Here is an 11,289-nt window from a genome sequence, read left to right as displayed (position 1 = left end):
GAAAAATATGGGGTGTTGCGATACTTTTTCCGTGCGTATACACTTCACGTCTCTGACACCTTCAAGAGTATTTGATTACGCGGAGTAATTATTTGAATTTGGATGAATGCCCAACTAGATTTTAACTGTCTCCTGTTATTTTTCACCTGTCAGAGATAGGTATACTATCGCTAATATCCACAACGCTACAGTATAATGGGGTCTGTTATTTCTCTTGTCCTGAGGAGTGCTCGAACTACTTGCTATCATGTCTGCAACATGGACTTTGTTGTATAAAGATCGCTTCGCGAAACGCGGCTTTCGGTAATACTATTAGCTTTCAGAACCTGAATAAAACGATAAACTTAACGAAACGATGTATAAAGGATGATCATAAAGTTCCTTCCTGGCAAAAAAGACATTTAAAAACCCCACTTGTGACGACCATTACAGTATGGACAAACAACAACAGCCTCACCTTTCGCATCGATCGAAATATGTATTTACACACACACATTCAAACCTCAAGTGTCGACATTTGAATAATCCCTACTGACGTACGAGTTTCTTGATGGATGGGCTCTAGGACGCCTTGACAATACGTACGTATAGTACCTCGGTGCCCAGAACGAAAGATGCTGACACGATGCCTATTATGAGAGTATAGAACGCGCTCTGAAGGTCCTGTTCCGTCACTTCTCGAGTGCGTGATGTGGTTGTGCCACATGTGCTACTTGCTGACAACCATCTACGCTCTAACCTCTGTAGGATGCCTCGGTCTGTAAGAGCCATCAACCTGAAACGAATGAGTGGGGTGAGTTTTTCCGATCCTTTAAAGTGATTTAAGTTAAAATGTCACATCACTTCAATAACAATTCATCCTTTAATATTGTATATATTTAATTTATATGAAATACATCTTGACAATGAACAGAAAACAACTGAGTGTTACAGATTTGCATAAACCTTCTTATAACAGTATTGGAGCAATATACGAAGACGTTCACTGGTTGCGGGCATGATATGATTTCATAGTGCTAATAATATAGGATTTGATTGTGTAATTCCTTTGAAAATCCGGCTTAGAATTGTTCTTCAGAAACCAATGTTTGCCGTGAGAGGCGATTTACAGGAGCCGGAGGACACCGTCGCTGAAGTTTGACATTCTACCTTATTGCATGGATTGATACTTCTGGTGTCAGTAGCTTGATTGTCTGGTCGGAACTCGGTTGCTTGGAGACTTGGAGACCGCCTTCATATAATTAGAATATTGCTGAAAGAGGTGTTAAGAACCAACCAACCAACCAACCAAACAAACAAATTCGAACCAGTAGGCCCAAGCATGGCAAGGGGACACAACTCTGCAACGTAAACTGAGGGGTCCATGGGCATAGTTTTGTGCGGTCCTCTCAATTCCTAATTTTTATCTGTTTGTACTGTTAGAATACATGGCTGAAGTGGAATGGAAATGCGATCCCCACCCCCACCCCCAACCAAATAAACACTTTTTGAATAATTTCAGTGTAATATAATACGTCGACGCCTGAGAAGAAACAACTTCAAGCATCCACCAAAAACGGACTCGGTGTAAAAGATACAATTCGGTGTACGAATAGATACAATTATTATATTAGTGATGTCACAAAGTGTTCGCTACTCAAAATTCACACTGCAACTTTCATTAAATAGACTTGTATGTTACCGGACTCCAGTGCTAGTCATGCGACGGCGGCCTACAAACAATTGATGTTTGGCCTAACAATCAAGTGATGGACCAGACAATCAAGTGATGGACCAGACAATCAAGTGATGGACCAAACAATCAAGTGATGGACCAGACAATCAAGTGATGGACCAGACAATCAAGTGATTGACCAGACAATCAAGTGATGGACCAGACAATCAAGTGATGGACCAGACAATCAAGTGATGGACCAGACAATCAAGTGATGGACCAGACAATCAAGTGATGGACCAGACAATCAAGTGATTGACCAAACAATCAAGTGATGGACCAGACAACTGATTTTGTTGAAACGATTTATGAATTTTTAATAACGTCTGCTGTACCTGATTGAAGTGATTCTGCTCAGAGCAAAATAAATAGGAAACAACAGAAAACGGATAAAGAAACATATTTTTGCACGTTTGCTCGAATGCCATTTTACTTACACCTTATTAAAATCTGGAGCAATCGGCGAGTTTTTCGGCATCGCCAGGCTTGCAGTGAAGACGGCTATTTTTTGTCCCAGGAAATCCACGTCACAGCTCCAAGGGGTCTCCTGTTTATAGCGTGTATAAACCAAAGCGTATTCGCCCCGTAACACATGATCCATGTGCTTGGAAACATTACTGCTTGTTACAGAAGAACTGGTCTTGTTGGACTCGGTGATAGCCTGCCACAACCTCATGAGAACATCATCTGTTGATTCCTGAGAAACATAAGCATGTGTTATATTTTTCACAACGGAGTGTATATATGTGTCCCGATATCTTATGGGAAACATTTTCTGCAAGTGGTTATTGGATTGGATTTTCACGTTATAAAGTATGAAGTCGTCACTGGTTGCTGATCCATCTTCAAGCTTAAAACCCGACTTCCCGTGCATAAAGGCCAACCGGTTAGTCAAAACAGGTGAACCGGTTAGTCAAGACAGGTGAACCGGTTACTCAAACAGAGTCGCTATGTAGCTGAAATAATGGGGATGCGACGTAAAATATAAACTCACAAATCAACCAGTTGGTTTGTTGTTTAACGCCGCACTCAGCAATATTCCAGCTATATGGCGGCGGTCTGTAAATAATCGAGTCTGGACCAGACAATCCAGGGAACAACAGTATGAACATCGATCTACGCAATTGGGATACGATGATGTGTCAACCAAGTCAGCGAGCCTGGCCGTTAGTCGCCTCTTACGACAAGCATGGGTTGCTGAAAATCAATTCTAACCTGGATCTGCACGGGTTCACTACCCATCCAGACATGGGTCGTTCACCCCACCCGTCTCCTTGTCGGCTTTACCTGGGTATAACATTGGGGACTGTCAAAAGGTGACCACTTACTGAAGTGTGCAGAAATATGCTTCCAAATTACACAAGTAGTGGAATTGAACCCGAGTCGACCATATGCTTTGATGATGACTAGTGAAGAGTGAGTTTAGTTTTACGCTGCACTCAGCAATAATCCCACTATATGGCAGCGGTCTGTAAATAATCGAGTCTGGACAAGACATTCCAGTGATCAACAGCATAAGCATCGATCTGCGCAATTGGGAACCGATGACATCTGTCAACCAAGCCAGCGAGCCTGACCACCCGATCCCGTTAGTCGCCTCTTACGACAAGCATGGGTTACTGAAGGTACATTCTAACCCGGACCTTCACGGGTATCTCTGATGACTAAGTTACCCCAGTGCCTATATTGATGTGAAGGTTACCGATATAAACTGCTGATGGGCCTCTCCCCCGACGATCCCCCACGTGTACCAGTCAGTGTTCAACATCTCTGTCAGGGAGAGGAAGGGAGCTGGTGTCTTAGGGACAGCGAGGGTTGCTATGAGTTTACCGCTGAAGATGGACGCCATTATCACAGAGAACAAGCACCACGATGAAATGAGCATCCGTCCGGACCCTGACTGAGGAATAAGTCCACCTACGGGAGGAAAAGATGAACCTAACAACGTTCACATACAAGAGGACAAACGCGAATACGTATGGGGAAAACAACCTTCACAGTCAAGAAAGGAAACTTGAACTCTAAATGGGATAACAACGTTCACAAACAAGAGGAGAAACATTTTAAGGAGAGCAACGTTAACGTAGAAGAGTAGAAAGTGAGTGAGCTTCTTTTGGGATAACAATATTCACCTACAGAAGAAAGGCAAGCTTCAATTGGGACAACATTCACCTACAAGAAGAGAAAGTCGAGCTGCTATTGGGATAGCAATGTTCACCTACAGGAGGAGAAAGGTGAGCTTCTGTTGAGACAACAATATTCCTCTGCAGGAGGAGAAAGGTGAGCTTCTATTGGGATAGCAACGTTCACCTACAGGAGGAGCAAGGTGGACTTCTATTGGGATAGCAACGTTCACGTTCTATTGGGATAGCACACTACAGGAGGAGAAAGGTGAGCTTCTATTGGGATAGCAACGTTCACCTACAGGAGGAGAAAGGTGAGCTTCTATTGGGATAGCAACGTTCACCTACAGGAGGAGAAAGGTGAGCTTCTATTGGGACAACAATATTCACCTGCAGGAGGAGAAAGGTGAGCTTCTATTGGGATAGCAACGCTCACCTATTGGGAGGAGAAAGGTGATTCTATTGGGACAGCAACGTTCACCTGCAGGAGGAGAAAGGTGAGCTTCTATTGGGAAAGCAGGAGGAGAAAGGTGAGCTCTATTGAGACTGCAGGAGGAGAAAGGTGAGCTGCTATTGGGATAACAATATTCACCTGCAGGAGGAGAGAAGGTGAGCTTCTGTTGAGCTGCTATTGGGAGAAAGGAACGCTCAACCTCACAGGAGGAGAAAGGTGAGCTTCTATTGGGATAACAACGTTCACCTGCAGGAGGAGAAAGGTGAGCTGCTCACCTGCAGGGAGGCGAGCTGCTATTGGGAAGCAACGCTCACCTGCAGGAGGAGCTGAGCTTCTATTGGGATAGCAACGTTCACCTACAGGAGGAGAAAGGTGAGCTTCTATTGGGACAACAACGTTCACCTGCAGGAGGAGAAAGGCGAGCTTCTATTGGGATAACAACGTTCACCTGCAGGAGGAGAAAGGCGAGCTTCTATTGGGACAACAATATTCACCTACAGGAGGAGAAAGGTGAGCTTCTATTGGGACAACAATATTCACCTGCAGGAGGAGAAAGGTGAGCTTCTATTGGGATAACAACGTTCACCTGCAGGAGGAGAAAGGTGAGCTTCTATTGGGACAACAACGTTCACCTGCAGGAGGAGAAAGGTGAGCTTCTATTGGGACAGCAACGTTCACCTGCAGGAGGAGAAAGGTGAGCTGCTATTGGGACAACAATATTCACCTGCAGGAGGAGAAAGGTGAGCTTCTGTTGAGATCAACAATATTCACCTGCAGGAGGAGAAAGGTGAGCTTCTATTGGGATTGCAACGTTCACCTGCAGGAGGAGAAAGGTGAGCTTCTATTGGGACAACAATATTCACCTGCAGGAGGAGGAAGGTGATCTTATATTGGGGCAGCAACGTTCACCTACAGAAGGAGGAAGGTGAGCTTCTATTGGGATAGCAACGTTCACCTGCAGGAGGAGGAGAAGGTGAACTTCTATTGGGAAAGCAACGTTCACCTGCAGGAGGAGAAGGTGAGCTTCTATTGGGAAAGCAACGTTCACCTGCAGGAGGAAGAAGGTGAGCTTCTATTGGGATAGCAACGTTCGCCTGCAGGAGGAAGAAGGTGAACTTCTATTGGGAAAGCAACGTTCACCTACAGGAGGAGGAAGGTGAGCTTCTATTGGGAAAGCAACGTTCGCCTGCAGGAGGAAGAAGGTGAACTTCTATTGGGAAAGCAACGTTCACCTGCAGGAGGAACAAGGTGAACTTCTATTGGGAAAGCAACGTTCGCCTGCAGGAGGAAGAAGGTGAACTTCTATTGGGAAAGCAACGTTCACCTGCAGGAGGAGAAAGGTGAACTTCTATTGGGAACAATGTTCACCTACAGAAGGAGGAGAAAGGTTAACATATATTGGGATAGCAACGTTCACCTACAGGAGGAGAAAGGTGAACTTCTATTGGGATTGCAACGTTCACCTACAGGAGGAGAAAGGTGAACTTCTATTGGGAAAGCAACGTTCGCCTGCAGGAGGAAGAAGGTGAACTTCTATTGGGAAAGCAACGTTCACCTGCAGGAGGAGAAAGGTGAACTTCTATTGGGATACCAACGTTCACCTACAGGAGAAAAGCAAGCTTCTATTGGGATAACAACATTCATCTACAGGAGAAAAGGCAAGCTTCTATTGGGATAACAACATTCATCTACAGGAGGAGAAAGACGAGCTGCTAATGGGATAACAAAGTTATCTCTTTTTCTGTCTTCCTGACTATGTTTGTTTGACTTTATTGCAATCCCGACAGAGACTTAACTCGGAAACAGATTCCACTTTGGCATTAGAAGTAAAGTAGCTGTGGCAATCATAGAAATGGATCACGGAAAAAGGGTGGACACCCGGTGTTCGCGAAAAGGCTAAAGTGTCCTGACTGAAGGTATATTTCACTCACACACTTTGCATTTAAAAGGAAGTGGCTATATCTATGCTATCAAATGTAATATTACACGCCAATGTTGATTACCTTTCTGACACATGCATGCAAACGCATGCCAAAAGGAAACAGCAAATGACTTCACAATGCCATGTGACCTTCCTTCCATCCAGTGCACGATGTAGGCCAAGATACAGGTAACTGTGAACAGCGCTACCGACAGACATAGGTAGACTTTAGGATGAAACAAGTCCAGTAAAAGACGCCATTTTGACACTCGCTTGTCGAGCCGCCTAAATGCTATGTCAGAGTACTCGTATGAGATAGGCGTGGAAAGGAAGTCGATCACTCGCTGGCGTTCTGATGACATTGCTAGGGGAGCAATCGTAAAATCCACCTCCTGCAGTTAAAACAAAATAAATTAAATGACTAGGTATAATAACGACCCTGTTTTGCCCACACTACAGGTGTAATATACATAGAAAGGTGACCCTTTATGGTATAACAACTTTCATCTTCGATATATATTGAACATCCAGTAACCATGAAACCATAACTATTCTCGAATATTCGCTTAAACAGATTCCAAAAGGCCCCGGTTACATCATTGTTTTGTTTCATGTAGTCTTAGAATGCTTTTTACTGTTTTCTTGGATATGATAAGGGTGATTTTTTTGTAATTTGAGAAGTGATTGGATTTATTGCAGCATTGAACCAGATTTCAGTTTAAACTAAATTTTGCATTAGTGATTCATGGTACATATTTTGTCACAGAGTTCCCAGTGAATCAATGCACTTGAGATTGTGGTAGATGGTGTGGTAATCTTGTCACTCTGCTGCTAGAATACATATACTACTACATATACTACTGCTATAGATGTACAGCTTGTTCAGCTTGACCTGAGCTACTCTACATATGCATGACCCGGGAGGTCAAAAGGCACAAACGGCAGGTCAAGTTAACTTCATTAAAAAGGGGAGCAGAGAAGGTTATTAATGCCTAAAAGCCCGAATCGGAAACATTAAACCATCTCTAGCTTCCTTTTAAAGAAAGTTAGGACATTGCTGACGATTTCTCGACACTGAGATGTCAAACGGCGACCTTGTCTCGGCTGTTGACAATGAACTGACAAAGCTGCACCCCTTCACAATAATGGACCCAACCAGTTGTGACACGGTCACGCAATGCATTAGTATTCACTTGATCAGGTCAAGCTGAACAACCTGTACGATATCACAACTCAGATATGGCGTGACCATTAAGCAGTTTGTATGTGACTACAAACTATGTCAAATGATGAGACAAAGTACGTGCTGAATATGTATCTTGGAACAAACTCTACCAGAGTTAAATATTTCACCAATCCTGAAGGACAATTCTGAAACAATATTCAGAGCTTGTATCAAGTATTTCTTCTTTCATTTACCAATGGCTCCGACTACGCAAAACAAATCCGAGATTCTATTATGAGAAACAACTTCATACAACGGTCTGACTACCTTATCACAAAATTTTAATAGTTTAGTGTTTTTTCATGAGTCACTTTTTACACAAATATTAATACTAGTTCCGACACGTACCCTGTCTATGAGTTGACGTACGATGCCGTCCCAGTGGCCGTTTATCTCAACACCCCAGCGTCGGTCAGGAGGTTCCACTAAGACGTATCTAAAGAGAGATGTTGAGGTAATATATGGCGCTTATATGGCACTCATATCTAGGCATATTGCCTGCTCACGGCGCCACGTACATTACTATCCCCGGTCATAGAACACCATCAAACTATCCGATGCTTTTTCAACTTACTGGGGATCATACAGTCATGCTGCCTGTTAGGCGCAAAGAACTAATCACTCACATTGCCAGACCATCCTCACGGGTACCCATTTTACAGCTGGGTGAACTGAGACAATGTGGAATGCCCTGAGGTGATGTCCTGGAATCAGTGTCTCGAGCCAGAGTATGATCTTGCACAGGACGAAAGGACGACAAGATGCTAGCATCTCAGTCATGAAGAAGTGAATCCCATTTTGAATAAATGCAGTCTTCATTATACGCATATCTTTTGCTTTGTTTTTATGTTCGTATGTTATAAAACTTCAATCTGGCTTTCTGGTACAGGAGATTAAGTGATTATCTACGTCAGAACTGTTAGTGTAGGTTGGTTCGTTGGTTTGTTGTTTAACGCCGCACTCAGCAAAAATCCATCTTTATGCTGGCGGTCTGTAACTTATCGAGTCTCGACCAGACAGTCCAGTGATCAACAGCATTAGCATTGAGCTACGCAATTAGGATACGATGACATGTGTCAACCAAGTCACCCGATCCCGTTAGTCGCCTCTTACGACAAGCATGGGTTGCAGAAGACCAAGTCTTTCCCGGATCTTCACGGGTTCTAGTGTAGGTCGGAGTGTACATGGAGTTAATTGCTCAAATGTGAAGAATAAAACACATCTGTTTTCGAAACCCTTTTGTCCTCGCTATAAAAAATGTTGATAGGTATTAACAAACCTTACATTTGAACATGCTTTTTCAAATGGATACATTAGTAAGAAAACAAAATATCCGTAAAGAAACCCCGTATTTCAAAGGATTTATATTTTGTAACGACAAGCAAAGACGTACGTGAAATTTAGCACGGAAGCCATTATTTCCAGAAGTTCTATACAGTAGCCTTTGTAGGTGGTTGACCCGTTAGTCTCTGACCTTATGATGAACTGTCTCCACTGAAAACACATGGAAACACTAATAACCTCAATGCAGCGTCATGTCTCAATAATGAAATATAGAAAACAATTTTTAAAACAATGTTTAATTAATTCACCAATGTTTTAAACTATACGAACAATGCTGGATTCAGTGCATTCCCTGTCTTACACCTTCACCCTGTTATAGGAATTATGCAGTTACACCTTTTACATCCTGAAACAGGGGACGGTGGGGTAGCCTAGTGGTTAAGGCGTTCGCTCGTCACGCCGAAGACCCAGGTTCGATTCCCCAAATTGGTACAATGTGTGAAGCCCATTTCTGGTGTCCCCCTGCCGTGATGTTGCTGGAGTATTGCTAAAAGCGATACAACACTAAACTCACTCACTGCTGAAACACGTTGTCGCCACAGTTAATAAGCGCTGAAGTATATTCATGCGTCGTTGTCGTTATTGTCAAAACATGACACGCAGGCAACATCGTGATTGTGGTAAACGTTGTTTTTTTCTAACAAGGCACGTATTTAAACAACTTTACAACTGAGATCTTATGTTGACATCTTGTTAAAAGATACAGAAATTCACGTGCATTGTATTCTATTACTCACACGTCACAGGGACTTTTAAGAATACTGTCACAAATATACCGGAAAACTACATTGTAACTTCACATTTAAATTTAAAGACACACAACAATATTTAGGATGTTATATCAACAGAGACACATTCAACAGAAAAGCGTGTTTTGCCAGTCTGTTTCAGGCGCCCTGCAGGCCGGGGTGTATCCCGCACTGTTTCAGATTCTTCCTCGTTATGTACAACACATAAACCAACCTGATTTATCACAGTCAAATTTTGAAATTCACGAATTTCCTATACAATTACCCAAAAGCCCAAATGTGCCAATATGTGACGTAATAGGACTACTACATGATATGGCTGAATTATTGCCGACGTGATAAATTTTAACTCATTCACTATAAAGAGACGTTTCGTCTTATAAGAGGGTCGGTGGTATAGTCTCGTGGCCACTGGAGTGAACCAAAGTTCTGTACTGCCCCAATGTCACGAATACTGCTAAACTCACTCTTAATACCCCGATACAGCCAGAAACCTTTGTGTCGAAGTTGAATGACCTAAGTAAATTATTCGAGTTATCCGAGGTTCGATACAACCGATAAACGATGATTAAATAGAGGATATTATATGAGTGCCCATGTCATACTATGTTTACGACATGAGTGCCTAAATGTTGGTATTTCCCGTGCTAGAGCGAGGGATATGCCGATATTTAGGCACGAGTGTCGTAAACATAGTATGATATGGCCACGAATATAATATTCTGTTTCTTTCCGAAGTCTTCAAATTGAGGAAACAAACCCAAATCTACATTCAAACATAGGCTGGCTACCCGCCGTCGCCGCATGTAGAACGCAACGTCACAGAAGAAACGCGACGTCATAGCACGTCACTATGACAAAGTGATATTTTGCCCTTTGGCATCGTATGAAAAATATGAACCCCGATATTTCGCCCTCGTAGGTAATAATAAGGAATACGGTGGGAACAAACTTCGAGACAATAGTATGTTCGACACATCGACACAACAGTGTTTGACTGTAAAGGCATATAACGGCTGTTGGGATAGGCGTGGTGCCATTAATTGTGTTATTTACTATTCTGGATTAAAGAGGATATGGCACTCATGGTTTGATACGATATGGCGCATTTCGTTCCAAGAATGAATTGAGCCGTTGTCTGTATAAATTAGGACAGTCAGGTTTGACCATGTCGACATGTGAAGAAAACGCACCTAGGCGTTGTATAGTGATTGAGTAAAATCCATGTTGATGATAAAACCGAGTACACAATTTTTTATACAAAAACCATTAGCAAGAATATACATATATACACACACACACACACACACACATACATACACACACACAATGAACCGTGAGGGCATCGGCAAATGAACCAGCCAATGAAAGCCTTCGTTACACTTGAGTGCACACCCACCCTCTCTGACTGGGTTCGGTATCCCGGGTGCTTCGTTTCGAGGGAAGTAAACCAAGTACAAAATATTGCACTTTTGAATTGCGATTGTACGCTTATAATTTTGTTTATATGTTTCTTAATAATCAACAATGTATACATGTATTATATGTCATGAATAAGCGATAATTGTGTTTTAATTATGCTTGATTTTTTGGTTGCATGTGACCTTAAAACATCATGTTTCTGAAGCATATTAACAGACCAGTATCCTGCCCTAATTAAATTCCAATCTTATAAAAGTTCTTAGAAAAGAAATTACTGCTCTCAAAACAAAAACAGCCATGTCAAACCTATGGGTTTTGATTTTTCTATCCTGCTCTT

General features: G+C 42.5%; 1 protein-coding gene across 1 annotated transcript in view; it reads right to left on the bottom strand.

Moving 5' to 3' along the window:
* Window positions 1–561: 561 nt before the first annotated feature.
* Window positions 562–11,289, bottom strand: part of LOC124258071 (glutamate receptor ionotropic, kainate 5-like) — a 43,897-nt gene continuing 33,169 nt past the window's right edge. The window contains exons 6-14 of the mRNA XM_046692145.1: window positions 8,912–8,931; window positions 7,786–7,873; window positions 6,422–6,604; window positions 5,205–5,339; window positions 4,606–4,647; window positions 3,937–4,024; window positions 3,417–3,631; window positions 2,152–2,411; window positions 562–775 (exon numbers count right to left, since the gene is read on the bottom strand). Coding sequence (XP_046548101.1) covers window positions 562–775; window positions 2,152–2,411; window positions 3,417–3,631; window positions 3,937–4,024; window positions 4,606–4,647; window positions 5,205–5,339; window positions 6,422–6,604; window positions 7,786–7,873; window positions 8,912–8,931 — 1,245 coding nt within the window. The remainder of the gene's footprint in view (window positions 776–2,151; window positions 2,412–3,416; window positions 3,632–3,936; window positions 4,025–4,605; window positions 4,648–5,204; window positions 5,340–6,421; window positions 6,605–7,785; window positions 7,874–8,911; window positions 8,932–11,289) is intronic.

This window comes from Haliotis rubra, unplaced genomic scaffold (genome assembly GCF_003918875.1).
Source record: "Haliotis rubra isolate DU_JTF1 unplaced genomic scaffold, ASM391887v1 Scf681, whole genome shotgun sequence".
NCBI lineage: Eukaryota > Metazoa > Mollusca > Gastropoda > Lepetellida > Haliotidae > Haliotis > Haliotis rubra.
Note: the sequence above shows the minus strand (reverse complement) of the source record. Positions and strands in the feature narration are given on the sequence as shown.